General features: G+C 39.2%; 1 protein-coding gene across 1 annotated transcript in view; it reads left to right on the top strand.

Annotated features, from left to right (window-relative positions):
* Nucleotides 1–20,099, top strand: part of LOC116855967 — a 109,568-nt gene that overhangs the window by 7,763 nt on the left and 81,706 nt on the right. Inside the window, 1 exon segment of the mRNA XM_032839055.1 lies at nucleotides 10,580–10,672. Coding sequence (XP_032694946.1) covers nucleotides 10,580–10,672 — 93 coding nt within the window.

Below are 20,099 nucleotides of genomic sequence, written 5' to 3'. Positions count from 1 at the left end.
GGGCTTGATCCCAGGACCCTGAGACCATGACCTGAGCCATAGGCAGAGGCTTTAACCCACTGAACCACCCAGGCGCCCCTGCTTTCTGTACTTTTAACAGGAGATTCACTTGATTTTTGAGATAGGAAGTTCTGCTGTGACAAAGGCATGTGCTTTATGAGGAATGAATTACATAATTTGTAAAAGTGCCATATTAAAAAAAAAAGTTTTGCTTATACATGTAATTTATTTCAGGGGAAATTAATGCTCTGGTTTTTCTTCTACTTTTTTGAGAATGTATTTGAATTTAATCTCAAATATTTATTTTATGTAAAGGAATTGTGAGCATTTTTTACAATTTCTTTGTTTATTTAGACATGAAGGTCTTTTGTTTGTTTGCTCGGTTCTAAAGAATGGATCACAGCTTTACATTCTTTGTAAGAGTAGGAGGAACATAATAATAACATAATACATTTCTTTAATGTCTCTTAAATGCTTTTTTATAACATTTTCCATTAGAGGTTTTCATGATTGATCATAATGAATTTCCTTCACAGTTTGACTGCCCTATAACATATGGCAGTGATTCAGAATGCTTGTTTTCCAGACTTGCACAGTCACAGTTTAAAATTATAGTAAAAGAGAAAAATTCTTTTTTCTTAGAATTTTTAAAAAAGATTTTATTTATTTATTTGAGTGAGAGAGTGAGAGAGAGCACAAGCAGTGTGGGGAGAGAGAGAGGGAGAAGTTGTCCTCCCACTGAGCAGAGAGCCTGCTGTGGGGCTCGATCCTGGGACTCTAGGATCATGTCCTGAGCTGAAGGTAGATACTCAACTGGTAAGCCACCCAGGCACTCCGAAGAATTCTTTTTTAATAGTCTATGTTTTCGGGGCGCCTGGGTGGCTCAGTGGGTTAAGCCGCTGCCTTCGGCTCAGGTCATGATCCCAGGGTCCTGGGATCGAGCCCCGCATCGGGCTCTCTGCACAGCAGGGAGCCTGCTTCCCTTCCTCTCTCTGCCTGCCTCTCTGCCTACTTGTGATCTCTGCCTGTCAAATAAATAAATAAAATCTTTAAAAAAAATAGTCCATGTTTTCATTTGTTTTTTGTTTTATGTCTTTTTTTTTTTTTTTGAGAGAAAGAGATAGGATAGGTGAGGGGCAGAGGGAGAGTGAGAATATCAAGCAGACTCCCTGCTGAGTGCAGAGCCCAATATGGGGTTCTCTCCCAGGACCCTGAGATCATGACCCAAGCTGAAATCAAGAGTCAGACACTTAGGGGACTGGGCCACCCATGTGTTCCAATAATACGTGTATTTTTGTGTAACAATTTTGGGTTAAATTTTGTCTTACTCTGGTTTTACAATCCCATAATAATGTATTTTCTTTTGTATGGTACTTTTTTTATGGGACACACATTAGTTAGTTGTGTTTTTGCTTTTTACCTATGTGTTATGTTTTCAGGATGACAGTTTTCATTTCAGTATGTTTTAAGACAATGTGGGCATAACTCATGGATCAGCTGTATGTCCGTTGCCAAGAAAATTATGTACCTATTTCTCTGTCTAAATATTACCCATACATACTTTGCTGTGACTCCCTTATTCTTTCCATAGTTAGTGGTCAGTGGATGTTTTATCATGTCTGGGTGAGTTGTCCTAGTAAGAGAATTAATTTCATCAACTATTTATTGATGAAATTATATTCTCTTTGCATGAGGGAAACACTTTTTTGAATTGAAGGGAACTTTTTTTTTTTTTAAGATTTCGTTTGTTAGAGAGAGAGAGCACGCTCAGGGGGGCGTCAGAGGAGAAGGAGAAGCAGGCTCCCCACAGCAGGCTCCCCAGCCTGACAAGGAGCAGGGATCCTGACTCGGGGTTCGATTCCAGAACGTGGGATCATGACCTGAGCTGAAGGCAGACGCTTAAGCAACCCGAGCCACCCAGGCGCCCCAGAAAGAATCAGACGTCTTGGGACACCTGGGTGGCTCAGTTGAAGCATCTGCCTTCAACTCAGATCCTGATCGCAGCCCTGGGACTGAGTCCTGCATCGGGCTCCCTCCTCAGTGGGGAGCCTGGTTCTCCCTCTGCCTGTCACTCCTCCTGCTTGTACTTTCTCACTCTCAAATAAATAAATAAAATTAAAAAAAAAAAAAAAAGGATGTCTCTGATTCTTTCTTCTGCTTGACCAAGTCTGTTGCTGATTCTTCAGTTTATTTTCAAATTCAGTAATTGTATTGTTTCGCCCCCAGTTTCTGTCTGGTGGTCTTTTATACTTTCTACCTCTTTGGATCTTTGTTTTGATCATTATAGTTTTCCTGATGTCATTTACTTTCCTGTCGTTCTCCTCTTCTTCCTCCATGAGTATCTTTGTGATAGTTACTTGAATTCTTCATGGGCATTTAATAGTTATTTAGGGCCAGTCTGGGGTCTTTATTTGGTTCCTTTGATTGGGACAGATTTTTCTGGGTTCGTTTGTTTGTATGCTTTGTGATCCTTTGTTGAGATTTGGGAATTAAAACAAACAGAAGGAACAGCCTCTGGTCCCAGGCTTTATGTACTTTGTACAGGAGAACACTAATAGCAGTCAGCTGTGCTACTAATTCTGGGGCTTGTCAGACATGTTCTGGGCATATGTAATGTCGGAGTTTTTGTAATTTTCCAGTTAGAAGAGTGTTTTTTTTTCTTCTTTGGAGCCCGTGATGCCTTCCTCTCCCTGCTGTTTGCTTCAGCTCTGCAGTTTCTCTGCTATTTGAGCAAAGCACTCAGGTTTTCTCCGAGCCGCCACCACAGGGCATCCAGAGGCTGCTTCCGTCCCGTCCCCTCTGGCCCCCTCCGTGTCCTGCACAAGAGGAAGAGGTCTGTCGGGCAGCTGCCAGAGCCAGATCATTAAACACAGAGGTCACTTCTGTCTTTCTCCCCCAAGGAGAGGTGAGGGTTTTCTCACAGTCTCGTTATGGAATGCTAGGCCGCGTGAGCAACTCGTGTAGGCAAGTGGAACAAACTCCTTGTCTCTTCAGTGTGACTCTCCTTCACACTGTGCCTGCCTGCGCTGCTGTGATCGAACTGGCTTCTGGAGCACTGAAAAGGTAGTTTGGTCCATTTTTGTCTCCATGGGGGAAACAAAGTCCTGGTGGCTTCCTGTTCCTCCATTATGCTGATGTCCTATGATGGGTGTTCATTTTGTACATTAGCATTTTATGCATAATGCACTTTTTTTAATTAAAGATTTTATTTATTTATTTGACAGACAGAGATCACAAGTAGACAGAGAGGCAGGCAGAGAGAGGGGAAAGCAGGCTCCCTGCTGAGCAGAGAGCCTGATGCAGGGATGGATCCCAGGACACTGAGATTGTGACCCGAGCTGAAGGCAGAGGCACCCAGGGGCCCCAGCATTTTAATGCATATTCACGTAAGTGTAGTAAGTGGGATAATTGTATCTTTCAGGTATGTCTTCTGACACCCTAGGCTTATGGGCAAAGACAAAGAGTATTCTTTCCGTAGAGTGGTATGGAAAAATATGAAAGCTGTGGCCCTGAGTATTTATACTTAATGAATGACTGGAATTGGGACAGGGGAGGGAGGAGGGTAGAAAAGGGCAAGAAGAATTTAATGATGCATATAGCCAAACTGGGACAATCACTGTCTTGAAATTTGAGTGCCAGAAGAGACTGAGGATACGAAACATCTTGAGGAAAGCCCCACTTTAAGGCAGTGTGTCTCTTTTTTCTTTTGACCAAATTTGAGTATTTTTGAATGGCAAATATCATTAAATTTACTCTTAAATTATTTCATGCCTTTATTTCTTGTGTGTCTGTAAAATCATTTGTTTGCTGCTGTCTCGCAGACATGCGGGGCACTCGTAGAGTAGGGAATCTATTTGTACCTATTTTTCCATGGAAAGTTAAGGACACTGTGATGTGCGGTGTGTGAAGAAAATCTAAATGGAGATGCTGTTTGTGGTTGACCTAGAACACTGATGTAAGTCATGTTAAAGATTATTCTGTATGATATTCATACTGCCATTTTGGTTGTTGGATTGGTTATCACTGCATTAAAAACGTGTTTGTTTTTCTTCACTTTAATCCTCATGTTCTAGGAATATTCCAGTGGGATATATTCAAGCAAAGTTTGATGGTATTGGGAACATTTGGTTTATTTATGTATTTATTTATCTGTTCATTTATTCTAGTGGATATAGTGGGGTTAGGTTCTATCCATTTTTTATGCTTTTCCTTACGCCCAGTCTATTCTTTCTTGACTTTTCCTGTGTGCGTTTTAAGAAAATAATTCTACATTTTATTCTGTTACTTGGAATGTTCTGTTCTCAGTGTCTCGTGATTTAAGCTAAAAATTAGCATGCTTAGAAACTAGTCACAGTGTGAAGTTACAAGTTACTTCCTATCTTTTTTTTTTTTTTTTAAGATTTTGTTTATTTATTTGACAGAGATCACAAGTAGGCAGAGAGGCAGACAGACAGAGGGGGAAGCAGGCTTCCTGCTGAGCAGAGAGTCCGATGTGGGGCTTGATCCCAGGACCCTGGGATCATGATCTGAGCTAAAGGCAGAGGTTTTAACCCACAGAGCCAACCAGGCACTCCATTACTTCTATCTTTAATTTCTATATCATCTATGTAAGTATATTGTGCTACTAATCTATTCACTTCCAGTTGTTTTTTGTAATGATGAGTATGTTTTTTAAAAAAATAAAGGCACTTGTACGAATCATAAGTAAACAGCTGAGTGGAAAATTGCAACCTGATTACATCTCCCAAAACCACTGAGATCAAGAAAGAGAATATTGTTGGTCCTGTAATACTTTTCTTTAGCTCCTTAGGAACTTTGCCCAAAGCTCAGCACTGTTAATGTATAAGACAATAGGTTGCTATCTTCTTTTTTATACTTTGTATAAATGTAATCAGGCAATGGGGACTCTTATGTTTGGCTTTTTTTTCCCCCTTTCCATATGTTGTTTGTGAATTACTGTATGTTATTGTGCATCATCAGAATGGATGGATCCACTTCCATTGTGTGACTATCAAACAATTGATGGCATCATTTTACTGTTGATGGGCATGTGGGTAGATTTCAGTGTAGACTATCATGAGTATACTAGTATATAAAATCTAGAACTTGTCTTTTAGGGGATCTTGCATTATAGGTTGGGAGGGAGTTAGTAGCAATTGTAAAATCTCCCCTTTGACAAAATTTTTCTTGGAAAAACATCGTAGATCAACATTGTTTCTTTCTAGCTGGAGTTTAACTGTTCTGCTCTGAGTCTTAGGTAAGAAGTTTGATAACTATTTTATGAACCAGTCTTAGTCTTCAGAATAGATTAGTTCAGTTGAATAGTTGTCTCGTTTCAGGAAGTGGTCGTGCAGGCGGGTTCTTTTTTTTTTTTTTTTTTTTTTTTTTAAGATTTTATTTATTTGAGAGAGAGAGTGCATGAACAATGGGGAAGGACAGAGGGAAAGGGAGAAGCAGACTCCCCACTAAGCAGGTAGCCCTATGTGGGGCTCAGTCCCAGGACCCTGCGATCATGCCCCAAGCCAAACTGACTGAGCCACCCAGGTGCCCCATGCGGGTGGATTCTTAGAGGTAGACCTGTATGGTGCAAGCAATCAGGTAATTATTAAGAGGCATTTCTGTGGAAACAAAAGAAAAACACAGGTTAATGGTTGGAGCAAATTATAAACCCAGTATCTGGGTCCCAAGTGCTGCCAGTAAGAGGATTTTTATTCTTTCTTTCTTTCTTTCTTTCTTTCTTTCTTTCTTTCTTTCTTTCTTTCTTTCCTTCTTTCTTTCTTTCTTTCTTTCTTTCTTATTTATTTATTTATTTAACATAGAGAGAGAGATCACAGTAGGCAGAGAGGTAGGCAGAGAGATAGGGGGAAGCAGGCTCCCTGCTGAGCGCGACATGGGGCTCCATCCCAGGACCCTGGGATCATGACCAAGGGCAGAGGCCCAACAGTGTCTTTCTAACAGGCTGCAAAGCCAAATGTTTATTTTATACTCATGTACTTTTAAAACTCTTTAAGCCCAATCTTAGGCCAGAGAACACATAAACTTTTTTCCAAAAAAAAACACAGGCAGGGGGAATGACAGGCATAAGCAGGAGATTGCAGGACCCTGGGATCATGACCTGAGCCAAAGGCAAGTCGCTTAACTGACTGAGCCACCCGGGCACCCTGTCTTTGGAGGATTTTAATCCATTTACTGTCAGAGTAATTCGTGAAAGGGAAGAGCTACTATTGCCATTTTTAAGTAGTTTTCTGTACATTTTGTAGCTGTTTTAGCCCATGTATCTTCCCTTACTGTGTTCCCTTATGTTTCTTTGATTTTTGTGATGAAATGCTTTGATACCATTCTTTTTTTTTTTTTTTTTTTTTTTTTTTTTTTTTTTTTTTTTTTTTTTTAGATTTTATTTATATGTCCGGGGTGGGGCACAGGCAGGCAGAGTGGCAGGCAGAGGCAGAGGGAGAAGCAGGCTCCCTGCTGAGCAAGGAGCCTGATGTAGGACTCTATCCCAGGATGCCGGGATCATGACCCGAGCGGAATGCAGCGGCTTAACTCACTGAGCCACCCAGGCGTCCCTTTGATACCATTCTTATGTCATTTTTGTGTCTTCTGTAGATGTTTTCTTTGTGGCTACCATAGAGATTACTTAAACCCTCTTAAAAGTGTAACAGACCATTAAAACTGATACTGTCAATTGTGTCCAAAGTTCTAGTACTTAGGATCACCAGCCTGTACACACTTTATGTTACCGATACCCCAGAATTTATCTTTTATGTTGTATACTCTGTAACCTAGATTTATGATTTTTTTTTAAAGATCTTATATTGATTTATTTGAGAGAGAGACACAGCGAGTGAGGGAACAGAAGCAGGGGGAGTGGGAGTGGGAGAGGGAGAAGCAGGCTTCCCGCTGAGCATGTGGGGCTCGATCCCAGGACACCGGGACCATGACCCGAGCTGAAGGCAGACACTTAATGACTGAGCCACTCAGGCATCCCTAGATTTATGATTTTTATACTTTTATTTATAAAGAAGTTCTGTAGTAGAAATAAAATTGATTTGTGTTACCTTATTATAGTACTTTACATTTCTGTATTTGTGTAAATATTTACATTTACCAGAAAGCTTTATATTTTCATGTGGTTTTAGTTAGTGGTTAGAATCCTTTTACTTCAAGTAGAAGAATTCCCTTTAGTGTTTCTCGGAGGGCAGATCCGGGGGTAAATTTCCAGGGTTTTTACCTGGGAAAGCCTTCTTTCTCCATTTTAGAAGGACGGTTTTGCCAGATAGAGTATTCTTGGTATATATACATATATTTGTATTTCAGCGCCTGAATATATTCTCCCATGCAGCTCTCCGGTCTGCTGAGAATCCCAGTAATAATAGGAGTGCTCTTGTATAAGATGAGTTGCTTTTGTCATGCTGTTTCAAAATTCTCTTTTCACCTGTACCTTTCGGTAGGTTAATTATGATGTGTCACTGTGTTCATGTCTTGACATTTATCCTACTTAGAATTCACTGAGTTACTTGAATTTGTCTTTCTTTCCATAAATGTGGGAAGTATAAGCCTTTAGTTCTTCATGTAAGTTTTCTGCCCCCCTTTCACTCTCTTCTATTTATGGAGGCCTCCTTAATATGTCAGTTGCCTCAATGTTAGTGTCCCCTTAGGCTCTGTCTTTTTCCATATTTTCTTTGTTCCCATCAGTGGGTAATTTAAAACAAGGGGCCTTTAAGATGTCTGATTCTTTCTTCTACTTGGTGAAATCTGTTTCTGACTCTGTAGTGTTCTTTTAAATTCAGTCATCAGCTCCCAATTTCTGTTTAGTTGTTTTTTATACTTTCTGCCTGTTTGGATTTTTATTTTGGTCATCTGTGGTTTTCCAGGTACCATTTATCTCCCTAATTTTTTTCTCTTCTTTCTCCAGGAACACCTTAGTGTTTATTACTTTGAAATCTTTGTCGGGTAATGATTATTCCTAATTAATTTAGGGTCAGTCTTGAGTGTTAGTTTGGTCCTTTGATTAGAACACATTTTTCTATTTCTTTGTATGCCTACGATCTTTTGCTGAGATTTGGGGAATTAAATAAAAAACAGCCCTCTGGCCCCAGGCTTTATAGACTTGCTTTGTACTGGAGAACAAAAATAACACTCAACTGTGCGTTAGCCCTCATAATCCTGCATAATCCTGGGGCCTGTCAGACATATTCTGGGGATGTGTAATGTCTGCGTTTTTTTAATATCCCAGTTAACAAACGCTCTGTTGTTTCTTTAGAGCCCGTGATATATGACTTTCCCTGGTGTTTGCAGCTATGCAGTCTCTCCAGTGCTTGCCTAAACAGTCAGCTTTTTTTCTGAGCAGTCACCACAGTGCATCCATCTCACCTCAGTGGAATCTTACAGAATTTGTCTTTTTGTGAGCCATTTATTTCACTAAAAATAATGTTTTCAGGGGTTACCCAGGTTGTATTACGTCACAGAATCTGTTTCTTTTTCAAAGTTGAAAAATATCTCATGGTTTGTGCATGTTACATTTACTTTATCCATCCTTCATCCAACCATTAGCACTTGGGTGGATCCTCCCTATTTCTGGCTTTTGTGGGTCAAGCTGCAGTGGACATGGATGTACAAATATCACTTCTAGATCTTCCTCTGAATTCTTTTGGATATAAACTCAAAAGTGGGATGGGTAGATCATAGAATAATTTTGTTTTTAATTTTTTGATGAATCTCCATGCTGTTTTTCCTACTGGTTCCACCATTTTATGTTCCCTGCAACGGCGTGTATGAGTTCTAACTGCTCCACGTCATTACCAGGCCATGTGAATTTTGGTTTGTTTCACAATGGTCGTCCTGATGGGTGTGAAGTGATACCCCGTTGTTTCTCATTTGTATTTCACTAATTATTCCTGATTTTGAGCATATATGCGTTTTGCCCATGTGTGTACCTTTTGGAGGTTAATGTCTATTCAGTGCTTTACCCATTTATCATCCAGGTTGTTTCTGATGTTGTGTTGTGTATATATATATACACGTTATAAATTCTGGATATTAACCTTTTTACATGGAGGTGCTTTGCACAAATTTGTTCCCATCTGTAGTCTCTGTTTTCACTCCATTGATTCTTTCCTTTAATGTGTACAAGTTGTTATGTTTGTTATAATCTCATTGGTTTATTTTTAATTTTGTTGCCTCCAACATAGGTGTCATATCTAAAAAAAAAAAATCATTGTCAAATCAAATGTATAGCTTTTTCTCTTTTTTTCTAGGAGCTTTACATTTATATGTTTATGTTTAATTAGCTATTCAACCCATTTTGAGGTAATGTTTGCATATGGTCTTGAGTCAGAGTCCATCATTCTTATCATGTAGGCATCTGATTTTCTCAACACCATTGTTTTAAGATGATGTCTTTTATCTATGCTGTGGTATAGGCAGCCAATCTTTTTTTTTTTTTTTTTTTTTTTGAGATCTTTATTTATTTATTTGGGAGAGAGAATGAGAGAGAAAGCATGAGAGGAGAGAGGTAAGTGGGAGAAGCAGACCCCCTGCGGGGAGCCAGATGTGGGACTCGATCCCTGGGCTCCAGGATCATGACCTGAGCTGAAGGCCGACGCTTAACCAGCTGAGCCCCCCCAGGCGCCCTAGGCAGCCAGTCTTGTTGAAGTTCCTTTAAAGTGAGCGTTTATATCTCAGCTCTTTGTTCTTTTCCAATGTTCTATATCTGTCATTCTGCCTCTTACCTTATTTTGATTACTCTAGCTTTATAATATTCTTAACATCAGGAATTGTGATGTCTCCAAAGTACTAATCATTTTCAAGATTATTCTGGATGTCGGATGCCTGGGTGGCTCGGTCTGTTGAGTGTCTGCCTTCGCTTCAGGTCATGATCCCAGGACCTCATGATCCCAGGGTCCTGGGATCGAGTACGGCATCAGGCCTCCTTGATCAGTGGGGAGCCCGCCTTTCCCTCTGACTGCTGCTCCCCCTGCTTGTGCTCTGTTGCTCTCTCTCTCTCTTTCTCTGTCTCTCTCACAAATAAAGAAATAAATAAAATCTTTTAAAAAATTATTCTGGATATGTGATGTCCTGTGACATTCTGCATGAATGTTTAAGATGGCAAAAATGTCATTGGGATTTTGAGAGAGAGATTGCATTGAATCTGTACATCACTTTGAGTGTTACTGACATTTTTTTAAAAAAGATTTTATTTATTTATTTGACAGAGAGAGACACAGCAAGAGAGAGACACAAGCACGGGGAGTGGGAGAGGGAGAAGCAGGCTTCCCGCTGAGCAGGGAGCCCGATTCGGGGCTTCATCCTGGGACCCTGGGGAATGACCTGAGCTGAAGGCACAGACGCTTAACGACTGAGCCACCCAGGCGCCCTGTTCCTTCTTACTGTATCGCTAGTACTTGGAAGTGGAGATCATAATGTGAATATTTGAAACCCCTGCTGTGTGTTCTAAAAGGGCTGTTGGTTAACAGCATTTGGGGAATCATTTTCTAGAATTGTACAGTGTCCTCTCTTCTCTACTGAGCACAATCCTGGATTGAAAGAATCTCTAGCAATACTTCTTTCTGTTAAACAGATCTTGTGTGGAAGCCAAACCTGGTCATCTTTTTGGAGCAAGAGAAGGAGCTCTGGGGTATGAAGAGAAAGAAGAGAGTAGCCATCCACCCAGGTAGGTGAGACTGAATGAAGCAGATGACAGAGGTGAGGTCCAAATGTGAAGCAGGAAGATTGACCTTAAAATGTGTTTTAAGTAGCTCTCCTTGAATGGAAATTAGTTTGAGAAGCCTAGTTTTAGTTCTCCCCCTCTCACAGACGGACATCTGCTGTGCAACATTATCTAGCTCTTACATTCTCTGAAGATTCTCCTTCAGCTCGAGTGATGATCCATCACATCCACAGTGAGGGCCAGGCAACTACTTTGGGAGCGGGAGGGCCTCCATGACCTGAGAGCTTCTCCGTGGCCGTGAGGGCCCTGGGAAAATCTCCCTATTTCTGGAACTCTATGCTAAACCTTTTCTGAGTTCTTTTTTGCCTTGTGTGTCATGATAACAGTGGATGTATTGGGGTTTTGTGCAGAAATCCTGGGAACACTGGAGATTGATATCCGATGTTTTCTGGTTTATGCTTTCTGATGTGATGGAGGCTTTAATTTTAATTGAACAAAATTGAGACTCAGTAATCTTACCAGATAATAATGCACCTCCCTAAAATGAGAATATATAGTCCTTTATTTCCCTTCAAAGGTTCATTTTTCTTTGTACTAATATTAGAAAGTTCCATTCTATGTTGCATTCCTCAGTGGTGAAATAATGTGATGTATCTATTTATATCCTAGAATTCCTACATAAACCACAAATTAATGCCGTAAGGGAGCTAGAACATTTAGAACTTAGAACTTATAGCCTATAGTAAAAAGTCTTGGTTGTTATTTTATTTCTTAATAATTGCATCATTTTATAACTTTGTATGATATAAAGTTCTTGTGATTTTTGTCATGTGTTTTCACTTTCTTATTTGTTATATATCAGCTTCATCTCTGATTTTTTTTATATGAATAGTTGTGATATGACATGGGTGTATGCTGCTAAGAAGTGAGGTGGATAATTAATAAAATTCCCATATTGAAAAAAAAAAGTTTGTTAATAAATGTAATTTTACTTCAGGAGAAGTTAACTGTTAGGCTTTTCTGCTTTACTCAGAATGTATCCAAATTTAATTCCCAATATTTATTTTTTGCAAAGTGATTGCCAGCCTGTTTTACAATTTTGATTTTTTTTTTTCCCCAAAATGAATGGTATTTCGTGGTGTGCTTGATTCTCTTATTTATTTATTTATAAGAGAGAGAGAGAGAGAGAGAGAGAGCGCGCGCGCGCACGAGGTAGTCAGCACTAGTGGGGGGAGGGGGAGAGGGAGAGAATTCTAAACAGACTACGTGAGGGGCTCAATCCCACAACCCTGAGATTGTGACCTGAGGTGAAATCAAGAGTTGGACGTAAACCTGCTAATTCACCCAGCACCCAAGCCTGCTCATTTCTAAGGAATGGGTTAGAGCCTTGCATTCTGCATAAGAGGAGGGACATGTTAATAATATTAAACGTTTTTTAGTGTCTTTTAAGTGCTCATTCATAAAATTTTCTGTTAGAGCTCTTCATGGTTGATTTTAATGAAATTCTTTACAATTTTACTGTCAATGAGGGCATGCCAATAATTCAAAATACTCATTTTTCTTGCTATATAGTCACAGTTTAAAATTAAACAGTTTACAATTACACTTCTATAGAAGAAGATTTCCTTTCAGAAATTCATGTGTTTTTATGTACACTTCTTTGGGTTAAATTTTGTCGTATTCTGCTTTTGCAGTTCTATAATAATGTGCTTCCTTTTGTACGGGACCCTCCACATTATTTAGTTGTGATATTGTTGTTGCCTGTTTATTTTATTGTAGGATGACAATTTTCAACTCAGTAGATTTCAAGACAATGTGAGTTTATCTCCTATGAATCAACTTTATGCCTTTTACCAATAAAATTATATATGTATTTGTCTGTATAATTGCCACCCGTGCATACTTAATGACTCATCTTGTGTATTTTTTTTAATTGGATAGTGTTCAGTGAGTGTTGTATTGAGTTGTTATAATAATAGAATTAATTTCATCATCTTTTGGTGAATTTATAATCCCTTTGCATGAGAGAAACACTTTTCGTGAATTCAGTGTAATTTTTAAACATTTTATACCTCTGTATCAAGTTTTGGTATTACATTATATTAATTGTGGTGTTATACCCATGATATGCTTTGATACCATTCTCATTAACTTTTGTGTCTTCTCTGTACTTATTTTCATAGAAGTTATGTTAGAGTTTACTTGAAATATTTTAAAGGTACAGCAAACCATTTTAAAGTGCTATTGTGAATTGCATACAGAACTCTTCTACTTATCATCTCTACCCCTGCACCCACTTTATGTTACCAGTATCACATTCTTTCATGTTGTAGACTTTGTTGCCTAGATTTATGATTTTTATGCTTTTATATAATAAAGTTCTACAGCAGAAGTAAAAGTGACATGTGCTACTTAATTACAACACTACAGGTTTCTATAATTGTGTAAATACTTGTATTTAGTGGAGAGCTTTATGTTGTCACGTGGTTTCAGTTACTGTTTAGAATCCTTTTATTTCTCCTACAAAGACTTCCTTTAACATTTTGTGTGGGACAGGTCTACTGGTAAACTTACAGGGGTTTTTACTTGGGAAAGTCTTAATTTCTACAGTTATGGAAAATAGTTTTGCCAGGTAAAATATTATTCTTGGTGGCTGTTTTTTGATCTTTCAGTATATGAATATATTTTCCCATGTAGTTCTTCCTATCTGGTCTGCTGGGAATCCCACTATTAATCTTACAAAGCTCTCTTGTACAAGATGGTTGGCTTTGTCCTGCTGTTTCAAAATTCTCTTTTCCGCTGTGATTTGTGATAGGTTCATTATGATATGTTGCTGTGTTCCTGTATTGAGATTTATCCTAGTTTGAATTTACTGAGCTTGTTGAGTCAGTCCCTTTCCACATATGTGGGATGTACAGACCTTTAGTTTTTCATGTAAACTCTCTGCCCCCTTTGACTCTCCTCTCCTTATGGGGTCCCCTTAATGGACATGTTGGTCCACTTGTTGGTCTCCCATGAGTCCCTTAGACTCTGTTCTTTTCCACATTTTTCTTTGCTCCTATCAGTAAAGAATTTAAAGTGTCTTTAAGATGTTTGAATCTTTCTTCTGATTAGTCAAGTCTGTGGCTGACCCCTTGGTGTATTTTTAAATTCCGTGATTTTACTCTTCAGCTCCAATTTCTGGCTCATTGTTGTTATGCTTTCTGTCTGCTCGGGCTTTCATTTTGGTCACGCATAGTCTCCCTGATAGCATTTAGTTAACTGTCTGTTTTCTTCCTCCATGAACATCTTTATGATGGGTATCTGATTTTTTGTCAGGCAGTTAATAATAGTTCTTAATTGATTTAAGACCATTTTAGAGATTTATTTCATTCCTCTGTTTGAAACACATTTTCCTGGTTTCCTCGTATGCTTGATTGCATTTTGTTGACATTTGGGAGTTTTTAAAAAAGTAGCCCTTTTGTGAGCCCTAGATTATGGACTTACTTTGCAGAGAGGAACACAAATAATAGTAATTCTGGGACCTGGCACACATGTTGTGGGCATTTGTCATGTCTGAATTTTTGTAATTCCCCAGGTATAAAACTGCAGTTAGTACTTCACGTCCACGATAGCTTCCTCTCTCTCTCTCTGTCTTCAGCTCTGTAGTCTCTCCATTGGTTGAACAAGTGCTCGTCCTTCCCTGAGCAACCACCATGGTGCTTCCAGAGAGAGCTCATTCCTTGCTCCTTCCGTGTCAGGCATGACTGGAGCATGTCCTCAGGCAGCGGCAAAGTAGTGAGAGCACGGAACGAACAGGTCACTCGGTTGTTTCTCTCCTGAGGAAGGTGAGAGTGTTCTCACGGTGTTGCCATGGAGCGTCTGGGAGGGTGAATGGCTGTTGTGGGCAAATGTCACAAACTCTCCTTGTCTCTTTCATGTGGCTCTTCTTCCTTTGTTCTCACCTGGGGGGCTGTGTTCTCCTAACTGCTTCTGAGCTCTCTCTAAAATGTAAGTCCTTCCATTTTTGTCTCCATGGAGGAGCACAGTCCTGGTGGTTCCTGTTTCCCCCTTTGGCTGATACGCTATGATGAGTATCAATTCTCCACAAGAGCATTTTAACATACATGCATGTCATTGTACTTAGCGTGGTAACTTACTTTGATTCTTTTAGTTGTGTCTTTCCATAACAGCCAAGACCTCTTGGCAAAGACAGGGAAAGGAGAATCAGTTTGTAGAGTGATATGGGAAGCTGTGGAATCTGTGGAAATAAGTATTTATACTTATGAATGACTGGGAATGATGGGGGTTAGTGAAGGACAGAAAGGACATTATGATAGATAGAACCAAATTGTGACAGTTACCTACAATGAAATCCTTAGTGCCAAAAGAGATCAAGGATATAAAAAGTTGGGCGAAAACCTCACCTTAAAAGTCAGTTATATTTGCAGAAGAATGTCTTTGAACCCAGGGATGATAATCATTTTTTAAACATATATATTTCTTGTTGTTTTGAGTGATATTTGGAAATTCTGGGAAATCACCTGGTCCATGCTGAAAGTAATCATGCAAATGATTTCAAATTTAAGATTGGTTTAATCATTAACTGACACATTTCAGAATGTTAGACATTTAAAAATGAAGATAAAATGCCTAATGTGATTGATTTGAGAAGTGCTTTCCAAAGGGTTCACTATACTTCCACCAACACATAATCCTTCCTTATTGCAAAGTCCAAGTTTGATACACACCGTCGGCTCCTTATCCAGACACCACTTTGCAATACCACAGAATTATTCATTTGAGCTAGGTTTCTTGTGTTGAGAACTTAGGAAGATCTTAGGGCTTTAACTTTCATAATTATGGAGGTGTTTATAATAGAGACAAAACTTACCAATGCAATGAATCTGGGAAAAACATCAGTCAAGGGTGAAATCCTATTAAAAATCAGAGAGCTCAGTTTCTATAGAACTAGTATTACAGTAATAAATGTGGGAAAATTGTTTATGAAAGCTCAAATCTTAATGTACATCGTTGTACCCTTACTGAAGAGAAGACTTAAAAATGTAGTAAGGGCAGCATACCATTTAGTCTTCAAGACTCACTCAACAGCAGACATTTCATAATAGGATGAAATGTTACAAATGTAAACAATGTGCAAAATCTTTAACTTTCACTCAAAACTTAACAATATAAGGTACTATGTAGTGGGGACAATGCCAGCAAATGTAAAAAAAAAAATTGTGGCAATGTCTTTAAGCAGAACTACACACTTTCTAAATATCATAGAGTACATACTGTCTAAAACCCTACAAATATGAAGAATGTGGCAAGGAATTGAATTCATAATCAAATGTATTCAACATGAAATAATATATCCTGGGGGAGACCTTACAAATGTCAACAATGATGGCATGGTCCTTACCTGGAACTGAACTCTTACTCAGCATCAGAGAAAGTATAGTGGATAGAAACCCAAAAATGTAATGATTGATGAATGACCTTTGTTTTTAATATACAGTTCAAAAAGAAAAGTGTCTTCATAAAGGATTAAAATATTAAAGATGTAGACAATTTACAAAGTATGCAGTAGAAAGGGAATCTAAGTAAGAACATTCACAGTAATTAGCGATAAGTCATGACCACATTTTAGACATTATAAATCAGAATATTTATTACAGAGAAAAATTCAGAGTTTAAACTCTTAGATCAGTGACATTTTAGCCATGGACAATGCAGGCTAGAGGGGCTCCAACTGCCTCCAGAAGGGGAAATCTGTGTGTAGCTTTTTTTTTTTTTTTAAAGGATTTTATTTATTCATTTGAGACAGAGAACACCGTGGGGCAGAGGGGGAAGCACAGAGGGAGAGGGAGAAGCAGGCTCCCCACTGAGTAGGGAACCCAAAGCCTGGCTCCATCCCAGGACCCCAGGATCATGACATGAGCCAAAGGCAGAGTCTTAGGTAGATGCTTAACTGACTGAGCCACCCAGGTGTCCAGCGTGTAACTGTTGAGTTCCCAGAACTCAAAACCATACCTACTTTTCCATAGAAATAGCCTGTTGTGGATCAGAAACCTTACCTAGAACATTAACAGTTAATCATCCCCTTTTTATGTTGTCCATATACTATACAGTATTTTTATAATAAAGTAAGGTTAATAAAAGAAAATATGGGGAAATCATAATGAAGAGAAACCATGTTTACAGTACTACACTACATTCATAAGAAAGAAAAAAATCTATAAATTGACCCGCATTGTTCAAACCCATGTTATTCAGTGGTGAAATGTATCTGTTAATATGGCTGAAAGGATAAAGGTGGGGGATGGATTTCTGGAGAAGGATAATTCGTTTCAGTGTGTCTCTTTTTTCTTTTTCCTATATTTGAGATATTTTGCTTGGCAAATATTACTAATTTTATTCTGAAATCATCTCATGCTAAGCCTTTATTGCTTGTGTGCATACAAAATAATTTGATTCTTGGTGTCTTACCGACATGAGGGCACTGTGATGGGGAATTCATTCATAACCTCCTTTTCCATGCAAAATTAAGGAGGCTATAAGAAGAAAGTCCACATGGAGATGTTGTGTGTGGTTGACATACAAGAGTGAAGTAATTCCCAATGAAGTAGGGAATGAGGGTGTTATTTTTTGCCTTAAAGTGAAACACAGAAACATTCTTAATTTTAAATAGTTTTGCCATTTGCTGTTTAGGGAGAATATAGTGGTAGGTTATTTAGAGCTGGATGTATCTTCATCATAGCATTTGATACTAGTAAATATTTGTTACTTGGTTGAAATAAAATAAATATTCACAGATAACTGAGGAAAGTGTAGCTAACTCTTCCCTAAAAGGGTATAAAATTATAGTAAATCTTCACGTACTCAATAATTAGCCTCAGTTGAAAAGCATGGAGAGCACGACACATAGATCCTTGTATTGGGGAATGGGAATGGTTCTTGAATGATGTAATGGGCATTTTGACCAAGGATCATATAGTGATTTTTTTTTTTTCCCAGTAGTTTGGTTACAGTGTTTTTGAACTTAATGTATTTTAATTGATAACACCAAACGGATTTTAATGTGTTAATACTGATGTGTAATAAAAGAAATGTTATTTGACACTGCCTTAGCCACCACAATTTCATTAAGGTTGCGGGTAAACAGTAACACAAAATACATTTGACCCTTGAACAACATTTGTTTGAAGTGTGGTGCACTTGTGGTCAGATATAATATGGTATCAGTAAATATATTTTCTCTTCCTTCTGATTTTCTTTTCTTTTTTTTAAGATTTTATTTATTTATTTGACAGAGAGAGACAGTGAGAGAGAGAACACAAGCAGAGGGAATGGGAGAGGGAGAAGCAGACTCCTGCTGAGCAGGGAGCCCGATCAGGGGGCCCGATTCCAGGACCCCAGGATCATGACCTGAGCCTTAGGCAGACACTTAATGACTGAACCACCCAGGCACCCCTTCCTTCTGATTTTCTTTTCTTTTCTCTCTCTTTTTTTTTAAGATTTTTATTTATTTATTTGACAGACAGAGATCACAAGTAGGCAGAGAGGCAGGCAGAGAGAGAGGTGGAAGCAGGCTCCCTGTCGAGCAGAGAGCCCGATGCGGGGCTCGATCCCAGGACCCTGGGATCATGACCTGAGCGAAGGCAGAGGCTTTAACCCGCTGAGCCACCCAGGCGCCCCTCCTTCTGATTTTCTTAACATTTTCTTTTCCTGAGCTTCCTTTATTGTAGGAATAACAGATAACACATACATAAAATGTATGTTAATTGTTTTTGATAGATTAAATTTACTGTTCTTGTCAGCAGTAGTCTATTAAGTGTTGAGGAGTCAAAGTTACACACAGATTTTCATGTGTGGTGGGTATGCTAAACCCCTGCATTATTTAAGGGTCACTTGTGCTTGTGAAAGTAGTGGGTGCTATCACTCATAATCTTTTTTTTCCCCAGTGACCTTAAACTTCAGAATATTTGTGATTAATTTTCCCCACATTTATATATTACAGCTTTTCTTCCTTTTTGTAACTGCTGGGTCATATGGTGCTTCTGGTAAGGATAGAGAAATGTTAGTGAGGGTGTAGCTAAAGCAATGCATGGAACCGCTGCCATTGTACACACTGTGAAGACGAACGTGTCGGACTTCAGTGAATATTTTGGATTTTATTTTTCATGAAAAGGTAGCCCATAAGTCATGTTTCATGCTGAATCTTCTCCATTTGAATGTGAATATTGAACTTTGAAATCTAACTGAATAGCCTGTGTGCATTTGAAAATTGAAATGATTTCTCTGGTCAAGATTTTCCTTGCAGTCCATATATTCTGGTTCACGGAGAGCGGACATGTGTCCATTGGCCCCTGTGGGGCCCAGTGCTGGCACATCTCTGGCCAGGTGGCACCAGCGGTGAAGGCCATTCTCTGTTTCTGGGCAGTACCTTAGATTTCACTCTGAGACCGCCCTGGTTCACTGTTCAGGCTCCCTAGTCCTGCAGAGTCAGGGCTATGCTCAGCACTTGGACAATGTTGCCGGCTTGGCGCTCTCCCCATAGGCCCATAAGATGGGCTCTGTGGTTGCCCAGGGTCTTCATTCATGCTTTCTGGGGACTGGAGTCTATGCTTGGCAGTGGTCCCGCGGTTGTGGGGTCCCCCTGGAGTGGGGCTCCCTGCTCAATGGGGCGTCTGCTTTTCCCTCTGCCCCTCCGTCCCTGTGCTCACATTCACATTGTCTCTAGGTAAATATGTAAAATCTTTTTTTTTTTTTTAAAGATTTTATTTATTTATTTGACAGTGAGAGATCACAAGTAGAGAGGCAGACAGAGAGAGAGGGGGAAGCAGGCTCCCTGCTGAGCAGAGAGAACCCGATGCGGGGCTCGATCCCAGGACCCCGAGACCATGACCTGAGCCGAAGGCAGAGGCTTTAACCCACTGAGCCACCCAGGTGCCCCAAATATGTAAAATCTTAAAAAAAAAAAAAAAAAAAAAAGGCAGGGTAGGGGGGGAAGAAAAATATTGAAGTAGGAACTAGGTGTGTCACCATCATTTTTTTTTTTTGAGAGGGAATCATGATCAGGCTCCATGTCCAGCTCAGTGCAGGATGTGGGAACCACACTGAGATCATGGTCTGAGCTGAAGCCTAGAGTCAGACACGTACCTGACTGAGCCACTTATTGGACCTCATTCCACCATGTTGGTAACATCAGCCGTCTGTGATGACTGTTTTAATGTCTCATGAGCGAAAAATCAATGTTTCTGTATATGTGTGTGTGTGTGTGTGTGTGTGTATTTATATATATATGTGAATAAATATGCATACATACTAACACAGATTATGTTTGTTTTCATGTAGGATCTTGAAATGGAGTGTATTTAGGTATCGAAAACACTGAATAACAGTGACAGACTCCTTTAGTGTTAGAGATTATTCTGTATGATATTGA

Source organism: Lontra canadensis, unplaced genomic scaffold, assembly GCF_010015895.1.
Source record: "Lontra canadensis isolate GAN:19392208 unplaced genomic scaffold, GSC_riverotter_1.0 scaffold107, whole genome shotgun sequence".
Taxonomy (NCBI): domain Eukaryota; kingdom Metazoa; phylum Chordata; class Mammalia; order Carnivora; family Mustelidae; genus Lontra; species Lontra canadensis.
The sequence above is the reverse complement of the archived record's forward strand: the minus strand, read 5'-3'. Positions and strand labels throughout refer to the sequence as shown.